The sequence below is a fragment of the Epinephelus fuscoguttatus genome, linkage group LG8 (genome assembly GCF_011397635.1).
Source record: "Epinephelus fuscoguttatus linkage group LG8, E.fuscoguttatus.final_Chr_v1".
NCBI classification, from domain to species: Eukaryota; Metazoa; Chordata; class Actinopteri; order Perciformes; family Serranidae; genus Epinephelus; species Epinephelus fuscoguttatus.
This window is the reverse complement of record NC_064759.1, coordinates 23,902,224-23,920,939: the sequence shown is the minus strand read 5'-3', so window position 1 is coordinate 23,920,939 and position 18,716 is coordinate 23,902,224. Positions and strand designations below refer to the sequence as shown.

General features: G+C 41.0%; 1 protein-coding gene across 18 annotated transcripts in view; it reads left to right on the top strand.

Annotated features, from left to right (window-relative positions):
• Positions 1-4,413: 4,413 nt before the first annotated feature.
• The window catches only part of LOC125893948 (uncharacterized), a 42,061-nt gene continuing 27,758 nt past the window's right edge, over positions 4,414-18,716 (top strand). For 15 of the 18 annotated variants that reach the window (XM_049584962.1, XM_049584971.1, XM_049584975.1 and 12 more), the window contains exons 1-2: positions 8,420-8,543; positions 15,068-16,359. In XM_049584962.1, the coding sequence (XP_049440919.1) occupies position 8,543; positions 15,068-16,359 (1,293 nt within the window). In that variant the 5' untranslated portion in view covers positions 8,420-8,542. Of the gene's footprint in view, positions 4,540-7,464; positions 7,586-8,419; positions 8,548-15,067; positions 16,360-18,716 lie in introns of those variants that run through there. The other 3 variants (XM_049584966.1, XM_049584965.1, XM_049584964.1) reach the window with 3 other exon arrangements.

The following is an 18,716-nucleotide window of genomic DNA, read 5'->3' as shown; positions in this document are numbered from 1 at the left end:
ATCGATCTATCTATCTATCTATCTGATTGAGGATATCTTGGATCTCTTGAGTCCTCCAACTTTACGAAAGTACAATAGGCTACTAAATGTACACCTTTAAGGCCAGATATATTCGACTAACCCACTGGGAAAGTGCCAACACTGGCCTCTGTGTTTTGAGGTAACACTGAGACAGATGTTCCAGCTGTGGCAGCTGCCAGGCAGAGGCGTGTTGCACCTTCTGGGAATTCACACATTTTAAAAGGAGATATCCAGGGGTAATCGAATGGAGCTATAGCTGGGATTTGTGTATACTTTGCTTGAGGGGACACACAAGTGGAAAGTTATGCTAAGGCCACCATGAATTTAAAGATTATGTAATATGTAAACATGTAAAAAAAAAAATAATTAAAAAAAATACTCTTTTTGGAATAATCGTTTGTGTCTAATATAGATTTTCCACACCAAAAAAAGTAAAAAAAAAAAATATTTAAAGGTCCAGTGTGTAGGATTTAGCAGCCTCTATTGGTAGAAGTGGTGTATAATATTCGTAACTATGCTTTCATTTGTTTATAATTAAAATAAGAATCGTCGTGTTTTCTTAGAATTAGCTGTTTATATCTACACACAGAGCGGGTCCTCTTCCACGGAGGCTGCCACTTTAGTAGCCCAGAATGGACAAACCAAATCCTGGCTCGAGGTAGGGCCATTCGCGTTTTCGTGTTTACACAGTGGCCACCGTATTCTTCTACACGCTTGGCATACAGGAGAAGTTTCCATTGTGCAAAGTCACCACTAGATGTCACTAAATCCTACGCACTGGACCTGTAAATTGCTCCTTTACTACACTCTTATCTATAAATATGCGTATGTTTCCAATTTATCCTATGTCCAACATTCAAGTGAAGTAACCAAAAGCAAAATATATATTTTTTTAGAAGACAGGGTCTTTAAGGATACTTTATTTTACACGGCCACAAAAATAGAAACTAAAAGAAAGTAATGATTAGTCACTTACTCGTTAGGCTACATGACACCTGAGATCATGAAGAAGGCGATCATCTAAGAACAAACCAATAGGCCTAAAACAAATCTATCAATCCTTGGTTCTTTTTCATTCAGCAACTACTTGTTACAGTAACTAGTTAATTAGGTTGTGTTTTGTTGCTTTTTGACTGTAGAAATATGTCTACTGTGTTGCAAAGTGTTTCCCTAAAAATAAATAACAGATATCTCCAACTCAACCTCCACACACCCACAACAGCGCCCCCGTGTGGAACATCATGACTCCACATGTGATTTTGCTGATATCAGACTGCCTGTGAAAGTTTACTTTAGGACTCACACACAAAGTTGGCAGTGGTTGATGAGAGGCTTAATCTCTAACCACACATTCCTCTGATACCCAGACTCTGATACTGAAACTACGCAGGTAAACACATACAGCAGGAGAGCTGCACCTGTTCTGCACTAAGGGGACATTTTGTTAAGGAATGCTTTGTGTGAAAATGAACACTGTTCTGTTAATGCTCCCTTAAGTGCAGCTCCATCTGTGTAGAGGCATTTTGGATTACTTCACCCAAACACAACACTGTGCTGTAGGAACCATACAGTACCTTACTCACCTTTGGTGAACAGAATATATATTGGCATGTGTAAGGATAAGTCATGTTGTATATTGCTTCATAAGAGACTGCCAGTATGTCATTTGTCTTTAAAATAAGAAGTAGCGAGTAATCTGTGAGGTTTTTAACAGTGGTGGATAGTAAGTAAGTACGTTTACTCCAGTACTGTACTCATGGGCGGATTATGAGACGGCCCAAGGGCACAGATATGCAAAAGGCACCACCACCTTTCCTAGACAAGAGCAAGACACACAGACTTTGTGGTGGTGTTGCCTCTTTTTTTGTTGTTGTTATGAATATTTTTGTGGCTTTGTGTCTCTATGCAGTTTCATTGAATCTCTTTGTAATCATTTTGAGTCTCTTCTGGTCAGTGCGAGTGACATTTTGCAGGTGAAGGCCAGGTGGGCCCCTGACACTTTGGCCTATAGGGCCTATGCCCAGTAGACCCATTCAGTTATCCATCCATGATTGTACTTAAGTACAGTTTTGAGGTAGGCCTACATTAACACGAGTAATTCCAATTCTACTTTTTGCTGCTTTATACTTTTACTGTCAAGTGTGCCTTGACTCCACTACATTAATTTCAAAGATTTACTTTCTTGCTCCTGTGTGGATTCAGATTATAAACACAAAATACAATCAACTCTTAAATGACAATGTCAGCTATTACTATAGATTGAAATACCCAACAGTAGGTTAGCATATATTAAGTAGTTAAAATCAGCTCTACCTTTACCAGCTGCACCATTAAAGGGATGTACACGTTAATGCAATACTGATTATAAGCCACTTATACATTATTATGAAATGGACCACTCTGCATAATGAGTACATTGAATTTTAAGAAAAGAAAAGAGAATATAAGATATGCCTTAAACCCACATAGCAATATAATAAGTACAAATCGGCAAAATAAAGTCAGTGTAATAATTAGCCTAACAGTGAAAAATACAGAGCAATATAATAAGCAAACACTAGAAAACACAGAGAAATATAAGAGTAAACAATAAAAAACAAAGGGCAATATAAGTACACATCAATAAACAAAGAAATAAATAAAAATACAGGTCCGTCTAATAATTAGGCTTAACAGTAAAAATGCAAGGCAGTATCATAAGGAAACAGTAAAAAACAGAGCAGTATAAGTAAAAAGTAAAAAAAAAAACCCACAGAGTAATATAATAATTGAGCAGTAAAAAAACAGCAAATAATAAGTACACAGTAAATAACACAGAGCAAGTAAACAATAAAAAATAAAAGAAACAGCAATATAACAAGAAACAGTAAAAAAAAAAACAGCAATATAATTTAGTAAAAAGTTTTTAAAAAAGTATAAGTGAGCAGTAAAAAAACAGCAAGTAGTAAGTACATAGTAAATGAACACAGAGCAATATAACATTTAAACCGTTAAAAACAGCAATATAATAAGTTAACAGTAAAATATATTACAAAACCGATCAATATAATAAGTAAACAGTAAAATAAATTACAAAACAGAGCAATATAATAAGTAAACAGTAAAATAAATTACAAAACAGAGCAATATAATAAGTAAACAGTAAAATAAAACACAGAGTAATATAATAAGTAAACAGTAAAAAAACAAATCACAGAGCAATATAATAAGTAAACAGTAAAATAAAACACAGAGCAATACAATAGGCTAAGTAAACAGTAAAAAAGCAAAATATAATAAATTGACAGCCTCATGAACGCTGTAAGTAGGCTATAGGAATTGCAGAGTTTGGCACATAGTGACATTGCACCTGAGAACAGTGAAAATAAAAGCAGGATATAATAAACAGTCAGGTGACGCCTACTGTAAATACATTTTGATGCTGACACTTTCTAACTACTACAGTAAATGTCTGAATGCTGGACTTTAACGTGTAACGCAGTATTTGCTTCTTCACTCCGTCCACCTCTAGTTTTTTAGTAACGCACCCACCTCTGATCTCCACCCATCACTACTTAGTGCTTCGTCATTGTAACTGCGACACCGCCTCTCTGTGGAAACCTAAGCGATAGTCTCCAACTTGTTCCGAGGGGAAACACCGGAATTATGGCAACAAAGTGACGGTGGAGGAAACAGGCAGGAGGAGACACCGGTGTGCTCAGGTATGACTCGGCCCGCTCACACGCTGCTGCTGCTGCTGTCCTATTTACATTTACACACCTTGTCCCGCGACCTTCTTCATTTCCCGTCTCCTCGCGACGGCGGCGGCGGTTCGTGGAGAGTTCACCGCTCTGTATTTAGAGGGATTAAGTCAAACACGACGAGGTCAGGCATGTTTGTGCTGCTAGCCTACCTGGGGAATAACAAACAGGACACCTAGCTACTGTAGTCTGTCGAGTTTATGATTATAATAGTCATAAATGTCCTCCAGAGGTTTCTTAAGATGTTGCCTTCACTTACCCAGAGACAATGGGCCTTTAAATACTTTATAAAGCAAAGATACCTAGCTTATTTATCATAAACAACACAACAGTCAAAGCTAAACAGGTAGGTTATCCTATGTCAACTATATTGGTATGTTTATTATGCTGATAACAGACGTAGAAATTTAGAGGGAAACCGAAGTTATTTTTGACTTTAGCATCTGATAAAGGTCAACTATAACATGGTTAGCTACCTCTTACCAAAGGATGCTAGCACTACATGCTACACTTTTAAACGCTATTAGTTTTCATATTCTGGCCCATCAGCTGTGTGTGCATTTTTTATTAGGTAGCCTGATTTATTATGCAAAATAAAGGCTCACCTGAGCACTTTACATCCCATTGATTATGTTCTGTCATTTATTTGAGATAATTGTATAAACTATTGTACATAAATTTTGTATTTTCATGAACTGACACACTCTTTTCCCTCTCTCCATCTCTCTGACCTGGTCTGGGATTGTCCTTGCCATCTACGATGACCTCCTGCATGTATGTGAGTAACAATTACTTTTTAATTTGTTTGCAAAAAGTGCACAATAGGGCTGCAACTAATGATTATTTTCATTGTTGACTAATCTGTCGATTATTTCTTCGATTAGTCGACTCATCATTTTATCGAAAAATATGTTAAAATGTTGAACAATGTCAGCCTGTTTCTCCCAAACCCCAAAATTATGTCATCTAATGTCTTGTTTTGTACTCACGCCAAAGGGTTTTAGCTCACCGTCATGGGAGAGTGTGTAAAGCTGCCAATATTTGAACATAAGAAGCTGCAATAAGAGCATTTTGGGCTACTATGAAAGATGACTCAAACCGATTAGTCGACTACTAAAATAGTCACTGATTATTTTAATAGTTGATTTGTCATCGATTAGTCGTAATCATTGCAGCCCGAGTGCAAGTGTAACAAAGGAGCTGTTTTAGTAATGATCCCATTGCGTATCAGGCTTGTTTGTAGGCTACTGCAGTGATGTTTTGCACCCACTACACTCACAATAAGAATGATTTTACCTCATCAAATATATATTTAAATGAGCCCCCCACCATCTTCTAGAATATGACTTATAATTATAATTAAACAGTTCTGCTCTCAGCTGAAGCTGCACGGCACATTTCATTTATATTTATGCAACCATTCTATGAAGCCATCAGTCTTTATAGAACCTAATAAATATTAATTCTTGATTATTATTATCTGACGTGTCGTTCCCTTCTGGGATCTGAGTGCAGACTGCCTCTTTATCTTTTAAATGCACTCCTTGGTTCAATTTTTTTTCTACCATGATTTTCTGTTTGCTTGCGTAGGAGAAGTGACCACTATTTCTCACCCATGACTATCTCACCATATCCCAGAAAAAGCTAGTACTTTATTTTATTATCATTATTTTATAAATGAGTCATAAAAATGCATGACAGCCTTTTTAATGTTCGGCATCAAACAGATCTGGAGAATAGAGAATAGTAGCTTAAATTATGGCACACTGCTGTCGCTGACCTGCTGATGCCCCACACCAAACTAGTTTTGGGAGGGGTAGTCTGACCGTGTCACCCTGAGGCATCTGGACGCAAACACGTCTTTATCTCTTGTAAACACATGCTCCCAGTAGGCCTTACAGCACTCTATTAACCTAGAGTAGCATTGGCGGGGATTCCCTCTAACACGCACAACAAATAATTAATGTTTAACTAGTAATTTGATCTTTCAACATGATGTGTTTTTATTTTCAGACTCAAAGTACTCATATATGTACCCAGATTGCACTGTGTATCAGCAAAGTGTCAGTGTAGAGGAGACGTAAGAATTTTAATTACAGTGCAATTTTAATACATACAAAGGGTTTAAAAGAAATTAACATTTAGCCAGTTTTTTATTTTTGTTTTGTTTTGTTTTTTGCAGACTAGTCTCTGTTGAGCCAAGTCAGCAACATACTTGTGAAAAGTTCCCGTCTCTCCACCAGGGGGCAGTGTAAACTAAGAAAACATGGCCATTGTACAGTCGCATGAGATGATCAAACACAATGTAACATGTACTTAGGTGGCCTAGAATGTCCGCCACAATCTGTTCAGTGCACTCTGAGCCTCAGGGCCTGGTGCGAGTGTCTTTTTAAGAGATCTCCGATGACATCCAGGCACATGCATATTAATATAAGCGTTTCCATTCCAGTCTGACTCATCGCTTTGCATTGTCCCTGGATGCAAATGTTTATGGCAGTTTTAGTAGCTGCAGAAAATCCATGGCTCATATTTTTTGGATAGTTGTCCTGCCCTATTCTCTGTAGTAGCACTGGATAGACTTAATCTACAATATAATGTTTTGACTGTTCTCTTTGAAGAGTCAGGAAGAAGCAAACATGTTGTGAAATGTAGCTTCCCTGAAGTGTGCATGAAGGTGAGAACTGAAACTTGGCCCAAAACAAGGAGGCTGGGCAACATGTCTGCCGGCGGGAAGGAGCAGGAACACGGAACATTCCTGGTTCATGAATTCTTCATAACATAATGGTGCACTATGAATATTGATGCGCTGTTACCATCAATCCCGTTAGTGCTCTTGAGAGCTCAGATCCAGAGCACAAATAAAACCCCTGCAACCATGCCTCCATCACATGCACTCAGAATTCATATTTAAAGCAATGTCAAAGCTGCACAAGTTGTTTTACATAAGATACGGGAGGGAAGGCAGTGCAGTGTGTGTGTGTGTGTGTGTGTGTGTGTGTGTGTGTGTGTGTGTGTGTGTGAGATGCTTACCCAGATGCAGTATTAAAAGTCAACGAGAGATGAATACGGTGGAAGGGGTATGGGACATTATGTAATCACTGAGTGATGGAGCCAGAGAGGGATAAAGATGTTCCAAACAAACATAACCTCCCATGCACTCAGCTGGAGTAATGCACTGCTCCATCGCATGTGCGTGTCTGCCCGTGCTTTTGAACAAATGAGGAAGAGTGACGGGGGGGTGGGGGGGACAGAAAGTGTGCGTCAGTGTTTTTGGGTGTGTCTAGTGTGCGAGTGTGTCGTCTCAGAGTCTGTGGTTCCAGTCTGTCACTGTCTCGAGGGACTGTGGGTCTGTGAGTGCTGCTCCTCTTCTCCTCCCCTCTCCGTTGTGTCTCTCCTCCCTCTCCTGGGTCCAGCTCAACACCTGCTCCTTGCAGTAGGCACAGGGCAGGGCAGGGGTTCCTAAGCAACTGAAGGCAACGCGAGTAGTTCATGCAGTCTTTGTTTCTCTCCCTCGCTCTTCTTCTGTTTCCTCTCTGACTTCCTCACTCCATCCCAAACTCAAGCAGAGGAAACACAAATGAGCTGCATCCAAAAGTACTCGCTTTCTGTTTGAACCCAGCTCGGATTCATTGGATTGTCCCAGTTAATGCGCCGTGCTACGGTTAATGTTTAACACCACTGGTTTTTGTACTGCTTGTGTGTCATCACTGTGTCAGTGATCAAAGTCTAAAGAAGGAAACACGACTGTTACCGTGCAAGAGAGACCTCTTCTCCCTTGCGTCTTGCTACCTCTTTTGGACTTCATGACAAGATTTACAGATTTGGTAAGACTTTTACATTTTTAAACAAATTGCCCAGAAATGATGTGACGGTGCTGTGCATGCCACACGAACTTGCCTCTGTGAGACAAAGGTGATGGTGCCTTACCCCGGGTAGCTGTGAGAATAATGAACCTCTTTACTTCCCCCCTTTTTGCCTATGAGCCGTATGGCCCTAATGGGGTCAGGCAGATGGGTGGGGACCATGCCGGAGTCCATGAAGAGTTAGTGTGTATGTGTGCACACATGAGCGGATGCTGGTTTGTTTTTGAATTTTGTACATAAGGTGGAGGGTGAAGCTGATGGTGGGTCTGGTGTTGGACATTGCAGCTTTTCACACTGAATTTGAAACCATCCCTCTGTTAGTACCTCACCATTTGTGTGAGGGCTGTAGTCCTGACAGCCTCACACTGTGCACATGAATGCACCACGTTGGTGCCTGAATAGACTGGGCAGGACTCTGAGGAGTGGTCCTGTTGCCTCTCTGCTTCCCTCCTGTTTCTGGACATTGTACTGTGTTAATGATTGCACCCTTTGGCTCGGCTGTTTGGGATTTTTGGATGAAGGCTTAATTTGTTGTACCAACATAGTGATGGGTTGAGAATGCAAAGACATTATTTTAAAGATACAAGTAAATATATGCAGATTTGAACACTTCTTTTAGTGTTATACTGCTGCAGCATCCTCATATTTTAACACAGCCTTATATGAAGCAAGTAGAATATGAAACTTGCGTCCATCTCCTCCACCTCGGCATGCGGTTGTGAGGCGTGCAGCTTGGTGCTCAGTTGGTCAACTCAAGTCCAAGCCTCAGTGCGAGACTCCACCCCTTTACGAGCATCGGACACCTTCAGCACAACAAAGCATGTGTCGCTCCGCAACATTGTTTCTCCTCTGAACGTGCGGAATATAGGATTTTGTCGGATTTTGTGCTGTTTGCTTTCCCATCGATGCTAATCCAAGAGTAGGTAAGCCCAAATTTAACATTCAAGCTGCTCGGGCGGTGGGGATGAGTTAGTATTTATTTGTTTTGTTGTACATTCGGCGCCATTTTCATACACAGATTGTTTAAATACCCTGGCACTTTGGCCCGATACGGCACGCAACTGTTTGTGCGCTTTCGTTGGGAAAAAGTTGGAAATTGAAGTCGTGTAAGGCTGTGGTAACATGCGATGTTTAAACCATGCTTTGTTGAAGCGATTTAAATTATATAGCCCGTACACCGCGCAATTAAAATAGCCCAGTAGCTGTCTTACAACATCCCCATAAATAACAAGTGCTCCGTATCAGCCGAGGCTGCGATGTGTTTTCTCTGCATGTGCGAGTTGTTTTTGTAAAAATGAATGGGCATGAGGGTGCTAAAAGAGGGCGCACAGCTTGTGTGTTAAAGGAAACTCACACTAAACTAAATTGTTTATTTATGTATTAAATATGTGTGTGTCAGGCTATATTATAAACTACCAAAATTTCTAATGAATCGTGTTAATAAATGATGACTAAATAGGAAAAACAAATATGTTCTGTACAATATAAATGTTTGAAAATCAGTGATAATGTAACATTAGGTGATAATATATGATGTATAAGAGAAATTAACTACCTAAAGATGAAGTGATTGCCATATTTCATCCCCTAACTCATTCATATGTTAAGCAGTTATTGTTCCACATGATGTATTTCATGTCAGGCTCCTCTGTGAGGTGTGTTACAGCTATTTTCCAAGAACGTGTCTTCTCAGTTGTTGTTGTTTTTTCACGCTGTTTTCAGAGATGGCTTTGCTTTTGGATTTCCGCTTCACATGACTTGCTTTTACCCCAAGAGGAGGGTACGGGTTAAAAATATCCATCTTCGCTGGAGGGTGGCATATGTTAATGTGTGTGTGTGTGTGTGTGTGTGTGTGTGTGTGTGTGTGTGTTTGTGTGTATGTACACGCCTATACACTTAAGAGAAACTCATCCAATAAGCCTCATCTCCATTGATGATACCGCTGGATATATATAGTCAGATAATCTTTTATGAAGCGCTGCAGATATGACGTAGGGAGGATGAGAGGAAAGACAGAGGCAGCACTAATGCGGGAGCACCGGCAAGTGCAACAGAGGTAAACACAGAGGTTAAAAAACGGCAGATTTAAGACCCGGGTGCCCGGGGTCCACTGCCCTGCTGAATCAGCAGTGTTGTGAACACAGAGCTGCTGAAGTGATGCTGAAGGATGTTTTTGGCTCTGCTGTGCGAGAGCGAGGTCACCGAGGTCCCAGAAGAGCTTGCTGGTGTTAATCCTCTTTTGGGAGTTATGATGCATTCGTGCAGTTAGACTACTACTCTGTTGTGTGTGCATTACCGAACGGGAAACAGACTCCACATACAGGACAGAGTCATTTGCTCTTCTCCTCATGAATGAGGGAGTCAGTTTGCTTAGCTTAAAGAACGTGTTAAAGTGAATATAATATTTACAAAATTCTTCTAAAATCTCATTGCAATAAAATTGCAGGATTACTTTAGTGGAATAAAATACATTGAGTTTAAAGGACAGTACTTATTTTAAATCCTTTAATATTTTCTGCTACAAAGACACTGATCTGGATTTTGTGTGTGTCGAACATACAAAAGAGCACTTCCCTCATAATGTGCATTAATGTACACATCTGCTGTTCCTTCAGTGGGCTTTGGCTGAAGCGATGTTGGAGATGGATTCAAAATTGCTTTCAGGGCAACCGCAGTAAATCAATCAAGCCACTTCATTCTTTTCCCATGTCGGTTCATGTTACAGCATCAGGCTGACAGACCATCTGTGTGTATTGATCAGTGAAGAGTTGGGTTTGGGATAGGTTTACACAGAGGACTTGACTAAAATAAACCTTTTTGTAGCTCAGTACCTTTTTGTTGAGGATCACCCAGCACACGCAGGAGATGTGGTGTCTCAGAATCCATGATTACAGCGCTTCATTCAAAGTTTGAGCACATTTTTTGTCACTCTACATATGTCTCTCTGTTCTCTTGAAAGCACTATCATTTAATAAAAGTACATGTGTATGCTACAGTGACTTAAAGATATTTCTGTGTGTATTCATGATGTTGCTGGGCAGGTTTGCATGATCTGAACATATGAACAGTTTATCCAGGCACGTGTTAGCGTGTATGTTGGCATGTGTGCCTGTGTTTACTTGCAGAGGTTAATAGGAGCCACCATGTGGCCAGAGGACTGATATCTTGGCTTTCAGTTCATTTCTGTTGATTTTCAGCCAGGTAGGCGGGGCCCCACATAAAACCATGAATCAGCACAGCTGATCGCCACTGTGCTTCTGCCAGCTCTTCCCTCTCTCCCACACACTTGGATGCACGCACACCCAGAGAGGCAGACCAGAGAGACAGTCGAGAGAGAGACAGAGAATCAGAGTGGAGGGGGACAGTTTGATACCGAGCAAGATAGATACTGTAGGCAGGTAGATAGATGGAGATAATCTCACTTGGTCACTTGGGGGATGATTAACTCTAAACTCCTTCTAATTCCTTAAGCCTACTCTCAGTACCCAGGAAACATGCTTTCTTTTTGTCCTAGTATTCCTATAGTGTAATGTTACTGTACAGCTCATGTTACTCGTCAATCAGTGACCAGTGTTTGGCGAATTCACTCAAAACAAATAAAATCTTTCTCCTCAGTCTCAAAGACAATGTTATATGTAGTCGCGTGTGCATTTGCGACAGTGCACACATGTATGCACATGTGCATATGCGTGTACACTGTGAACAGAAATAGATATGAGCTTGTCTGTAAAGGCTAATGAGTCCCTGCATCCTGAGCACATGTAGCTATTTATATACTATACCTCCTCCTCCTCCTCTGCAAGCTCTTCCCCATTCAGCCTTCTTGTCTTGTTTCATCACACACACACACACACACAGTAACACGCAGCACACAGCAGCAGCACTGCAGCATCACTGGCAAATAATACCACATATCCACAAATTCTGGAAAATGTCTTATTAAACTGGAGACTTGGAGTAATCACCAATTAGCAGTCGCAGTTAAATCATCTGGTTAGCATCGATTCAAACTGTTTTGCATAATTTTAATTAGGACTATTAATAAAATTGGAGCTCACACTGTTTAAGCATGGGGAGTAATGAATTTCCACAAAATGCAAGCCATTTCCTCTCCTTAAATATCCTAAGGTCAAGTAAAATGTGACTTTAACGTTAAGTAAAATTCACTGAGTCCAATCAAATCTCACATCATCATCCTGTGGGAGCATTAAACTCAATTCAGAGTCACAGAAACTCTAAATCAAATCCTGATTGAACTCCATCCCTGGCATTTGCACCTGATCCAGCAGCTCTTTGAGAGCTCTCTCTTGCTGGAGGGTGGCCTACTTCATCTATAATTTAGCTCATTAGAGGCACTAATTATGTAGGATCGAGGGCAGACTTTTTTCTTCTACAGTACAGCAATATTTCACCCACACCATAAAAGAAATCTGCCTCATATTATGAGAGATTGATGCTGCTTTTTAGAGATCCTGCGGTGTGGCTGCTGCTATCTCAATTGGTCATGATGCAGGTTAGTCCTGCTCAGCTGGCTGATAGCAGAGATGTTAGATAGGCAACACAAAATGGAGGAGGCAGCAGACACAAGCTCAGCTGGTCCATTAGGAGCATGTCTGTGTCCTGACAATCACAATTGAGATGACAGAGCATTAAAAGACCCAGAGGAGCCCGTGAGCATTGATGCATACCGGTGTGTGCGTATGTGAGTGTGTGTGTGTTTGTGTGTGGTGACCTAGGGAATAGGCCTATGGGGGGTCTTGTGGGGGGAAGGGTTGGCAGGATTAGTTATAGTGTGCAGCACAGTTATTGGTCACTGGACACAAACAATGGGAGGGCTAAAGAGGATTTGGTCTGTGTGCGTACCCCCTCCTCCCCTCCTGCTGTCCTGTAGTGCCAGTGGGAAGTGTATGGTATAGAGGGCCAGGCTGCACCCTTTGGGACAGCCCTGTACATCTGGAAGATTGGGCTGCCTGCCGGTCTGCCTGTCTAGCATTCCCCCTCCCCCCACTCCATACGAGGCAGGGTGCGACTTGAACTACATATGGAAAAGACAAACACAGCCGCATCGGTCAGCAATTAGACAATGCCTGGTACAGACAGGATGTGAATCAGTCTCATTGAAGACAAACATCGATTGTAATGCGAGCCTGTGTAACTGTCTGATATGTCTCACTTAGGAGAGGGGTAGCGTGATTGCATAATACCTGCAGTGTATTTCAGTCAGTTGTGTGATTCAGTCAGCTGGTTAGAAGTTTCTAATTATACCAGATCTGTCCTCCTGCTGCCAAACTAGTGAATCAAAGTCATGTGCATTAAACTCCAGGGACCTTGTGCTGTGACTATGAATCACATCATTGCATAGGCAAGTGTACATGTACTAGGGATGTTCTCAACAGCAAATTTTCCTGACGTTTAGACAGAAGTTTAAACTTAAACTAGTCGACTAGTGTAAAAGTAAGAAAACTTAGGAAATGGTCAAAGTTGAGCGTAATTTTATCTATAAGATAAAACATTATCTGAAAAAAGATTGTGTCGATTATAAGAGCCTTTTGAAATCGTTAATCATATGTTTCAAGTCCCAAATTGTGTTTTAAATGTGATGAAATGTGTAGCTCTTTGCACCGTTTATTAGGAATATTGCACATTATAGGTTATTATAAGTTTGAGAATAACATTTATTGAATAAAAATTATTTAGGAAAATGAATATTTAGGAAACATGCCTGATTATTACAATGGCATTTTCATTGGGTGATTTTACATGGACATGAATAACCTGTTTATAATTGGGTTTTTGGAGTGTCTTTTTTCATGTATTTGAGCATATAAACATTATATTCCATTTATGAGAAACCCGAATATGCTAGCTGGAGTACTCTGAAAGAAACCAGGAATTATACGAGGAATATGAGCAACTCCATCTCTCTGTTCTCACGTAAAAACCATATCCTGAATTTGATTATAATAGGGCCTCATAGATGTGTAATTCATGGCCATGAAATTACACTCGTTGAGTTAACGATCTCGCATAGCAAACAGCCTGTCTATCGTAAAAAACAAAATAAGTCAGTAAAGAAAAATTAATATTATTAATTATTTCAACCGACCAGCTGACTAGCGAGGGTAGCAACATTATCCAACTAGTTGACTAATCACGCACATCCCAACCTTGCTGTGTTAAATATTATATAACAGTCGTGGTATCTTCTATAGTTACTGTACAATCAGGTTGAAAAGGACAGGAGGTAACATTTTTGCTTCTATCTACAGTATTTTCAAGGCAGATACTGATAAAGTAGTCCTGCTCATTGATTTACAGCACTGCCCGATTGATTGACCATTTACTGCCTCAGATGACCTGTGCAGGGTGGGTGGGAGGGAGGGTGTGTGTGAAATGGAGAGCCAGGCATGCTTGGCGAGGAGGATGATCCAAGCGGTAGCTCCTGAGCAGAATGCCTCCTTTGTGTCAATGAGATTTAATGAGTCTGCGATAGGCAGCGTTGTGAGCTCGTCCGCAGAACTCCATGCAGACACACAGACACTCTTCAACAAGGAAGACTATTGTGTGGTGAAGTGGCGTTTGTGTATGTGTGTGTAAGCATGTGTGTTTGAGCTGGAGTCTAATCTGTGGGTGGCAGTTGGCTTCATGTTTTATGGAATAAGTCTCATTCATGCAAATAACAATAACTTAAAGTGGCTATTTAAATTACTTATTGTTTACACATGGTAAATTGCTCTTGATTAGACCATCAGCTATAAGTGAGAATAATGGAGCATGCATACTGATAACCCTATTTGCATGATAGGGTTTTTTTTTCTTTTACACCTTTACCATGCCTATCCTGGTCATATCATTTGGGATTTAACACACCAAAATCTTTTCTGTGTGCGTTTGTTTTTGAGCTAATAATTATTATTTATAATATCGGTTATTCTGATCATTCTTTTAATCAAAATCTATTACCTATAAAATGCCAGAAAATTGAAAAAAGACCATCAGTCACAATTATTTTTTTTATTTTATTTTATTTTATTTTATTTTATTTTTGATTAGATTTCTGATTTTTGTCAAACAATTAATTCAATAATTGTTTCTGCTAAAACAGCCTGGTAACTTCAGAATATTACATCACTTTACTGTAAAGCAAATTTTAAATCCAGGAAAAGACGACACTTATGATATTACGATATCCAAAAGACAATATCTACTCTAATATCACAATGTTGATATAATAATTATATATATTGCCCAGATCTGCCATGTGTTCAGTTTGCTCACCATTCACAGCAGAGTGTAATGTAATGTTTCCTACACACAGGCTAATAGTCCACTGCTCCTAATCTTGTTTGTTGTGTTCCAAGTATAGCCATGCTGTGCAGTGTCACACTCTGTACACCACCGTGACCTTTCTCCATCTCTGACTCTCCTTGTTCTCCTTCCCAGTGGCTACCATGACAACAGAGGCGAGCGCAGTGAGCGAGGCGGACAAAGAGGGCAAGCAGAAGACCAGCAGCGCCGAGCCCGAACCCGAACCAGAGAACAAGCAGAAGCCAGAGGCAGCTGCATCTGAACGGGAGGGGGAGCAGTCGAGCAAGAAGGCCCAGGAGCAGGCCTCTGAGCCTGGGCCTGCTGACGTAGCTACCTCCCCTGAGGAGGAGCAACTGAAGCCTCGTACCCGAACCTCTGCTGGCAAAGGCCTGTCTCGCCTCTTCTCCTCTTTCCTCAAACGCCGCTCACAGTGCTCAGAGGGAGAGGGGTTTGAGGCAGAGAAAGCCAAGGAGGAGAAGGCTGACAAAGAAGAAAAAGCTGACAAGGCAGAAGAGGAGAAGCAGGAAGAGGTGAAAAGTGAAGAAGAGCCGGCTAAACCAGAGGTAAAAGAAGTGAAAAAGGAGGAAGAGAAAGAACAAAAACAGGAGAAAGAAAAGGAGGAAGAAAAGGTTGAGAAGAGGGGCAGTAAAAAGAAAAAGAAAGACGCCAAGAAGAAAGGAGAGAAGAAGGATGAGGAGAAAGTGAAAAGCGACGAGGAGAAAAAGGAAGAGGAGCAGGTGAAAAAAAAAGAGGAGCCAAAGGAGGAGGAGAAAGCACAGAAGACTGTAGAAAAGAAGGAGGAAAAATTGGAGACAAAAGAAGAAGAAAAGAAGGAGACTGCTGAAGTGAAAGACAAGGGGGTGGAAGCCGAAAAGAAAGAGGGTAAAGAGGAGGAAAAGGTTGACAAGAAGGTTGCAAAGAAAAAAGAAAAGGAGGACAAGGTGAAGAAGAAGGAGGAGGAAAAGGCAAAGAGGAAAGCAGAGGAAGAAGAAAAGGCCAAGAAGAGAGAAGAAGAGAAAGCAAAGAAGAAACAAGAAGAGAAGGCGAGAGAGGCCGAAAAACTAAAAAAGAAAGAAGAGGAGAAGAACAAGAAGAAGGAGGAGGAGAAGACAAAAGACGAGAAGGCAAAAAAGAAAGAAGAGGAGAAACCAAAAGAGGAGCCAAAAAAGAAAGAAGACGACAAGGCGAAAGAGGAGGTGAAGAAGAAGGAGGAGGAAAAAGTGGACGAGAAGCAAAAGAAGGAAGAGGAGAAGGGGAAGAAAAAAGAGAAGGGGAAGAACAAAGGAAAGAAGGAGGAGAAGGAGGTGAAAGGGCCAAGTGAGGAGCAGGTGAAAGCACCGATTGCAGCTCCAGAGCCTGAGCTTAAAACGGAGCCAGACACTGAGCAGGCTCCTGATCAGCACTCGATAAGCAGCGGAGAGACACAGGTGAGCGTGACACTGACAAATATTACACCATAACACATGCTTATTCACTTTGTTAGTAGGGAGCGAGGTGAGAAGTCTGTTCTTTAAATACAGCTACAACCAGCAACCCATTAGACTGGAGAGACTAAGAGACTAAGACTGGAAACAGGGAGAAACAGTCCAAAGGTGACAAAATCCACCTACCAGCATCTGTAAAGTTCAACAATTAGCAGTTTATCTTGTCTGTTAAATCTGAACAAAATCCAAAGTGTAAAAATGACACATTCTGGTTTCACAGGTACCTCATGTGCCAGACTGTTTATTGGTCGGGTTCACCAACTTCTGAGAGTCTCCTCTGGTTGCCACTGTGGTAACAAGATTCCAAGAGGTTGTTGTCCCAGGCCAAGAAATAGTCACGCACATTCATTCACCCCCCGTCGTTTTACACTTTGGTTTTGCACTGATTAAACAAAGGAGATAAAGCATGTTAAAGCAATTAGCGAGCTTCCGAGGTGCAGGTAGGCAGTGAGGACACAGCCGGGCTAGCTGTTTTCACCTGCCCCCAGTTTTTATGCTAAGCTAACTGCTGCTGGCTGCAGCATCATATTTAATGGACAGATATGGGAGTAGTATCGATCGTCTCATGTCACTTATGTGATGAAGAATAATTGCATTTCCCAAAACTTTTTCTTTTATCATGAGTGTGTGAGTTGAGAAGAGGACAGAGCTCTCATATATACAAAATTCTGCAGCAGATTGGATTGTAGTAGAGGAACACATGTTTTTTTCTTTCTCATGAATATTTTATGATGTGGACAGCTTGTTCAGCAAAAGTAACTGTGCTGGTTGGAGCTGAAAGCTTGCTCTGAAACAAAACTGATCCATGCTGCTCTGACACTACACAGGGCTCCTGCTGATGCTTAATAAATTCTAAAAGGAATTTAACTCATTAATCTAAAAATAAGGCCTTAATTGGTGTGACAGTGTTCTATATCAGTCTTAAAAATGCCCAGACATGTGAAGTAGGATTTTATGAGTTGTTATTTTCTGGCGTTGAATTGTAAAATCCCGAAATTATTGGTAACATCTATTAAAAATAAAAAAAACCCTACTAAATGCCTCTCACGCCAGATTTCCACTGGATGCGTGTCCGTTGTGGAACGTCAGCGCTGGTTATCCGCTGCGTGCTCCATCGTCCGTCAATGCCCACCGGCTGCATTTGCTGTGCGGAGCGGTGCAACTCCTCTGGAAGACATCTTGGTGCACTGCCATGATTAATATCTCCTTGTCCATGGTGTCAGTGTGGTGAAATGAGGTCTGATAACCTCTGACCTGTTGACTTCAGGCCTGCCTCTGCCCATTATATAGTTTCCAAGGTGTAGTGCAGGGAAATATGATCTGCCGTGAAAACTGTGTATTTTATTTTGAAAATTAACAGGATGTTTTATTTTGTTTCTGTGCACGACTTCCTGCCCCGCACAATCTGCTCTGTGCCAAATTGCTGTGTTGTGCTCCGGCGTCCGGCAAAAATAGAAGTCCTGCATATATGTTCCACAGGGCTCCAGAGTGCCGGAGCTGAGACGGAGCTGGAACGCAGCACAGCCGCAGCCTGTGGAAACACACGCATTGACTAGAATTGAATCCTATCAGCTCCGCTGCCGTGCCGGAGCGGAGACGCAGCCAACACGCATCTGGTGGAAATAGGCCGTCACAGTAACAACACATAGATCAGGATAGTACAACACTCATATTTTGTTTCCTGCCAGGATGCTTAAAGCAGAAGATTCACTGTTTTCTAGCTAGTTGTCACTGTACCCTGGACGGCATGAGGGGAGTGCGAATTTAACAAAAATTGGCTATTCAACCAAGATTTTGCAGCATGATGGCTGAAACCAGTACAAGGCGATGCATATGGGGCTCAGTATATTTAATGCACAACATTTTTTGAACTCGGCACGATGGGAACGAAGGTAGTGGAGCCTACAGTTAAACTGAGAAACACGCCATGACAACCTGTGAGGAAAAACACAAGTTGTGATCTACCCTTGTCTCCACCATGTGTTCCACTCTCGTGTTATGTTTTCATACATTTAAGAGAGATCACATGACCTCCTCACTGGACCAAAAAAGTCATGTTTTATGTTACAATTAACATTTGGGCAAAATTATCTTTTACTCCATGTAGTTGATTTCAGTGTTGTTGTTTTTTTTTCCAGTTTTGGTTATTGTAAAATTGGCCTTGAATTTCAATCTTAGTGGCGTTAAAAAAGTCTTAAATGTAACTCTAATCTGCCTACAGCTAGTATCAACAGCCGTGTATTTGCTGCTAACTACGATCTGTAGTTGTATTAATTATAGCGCTGTCATTGTTCAAAAAG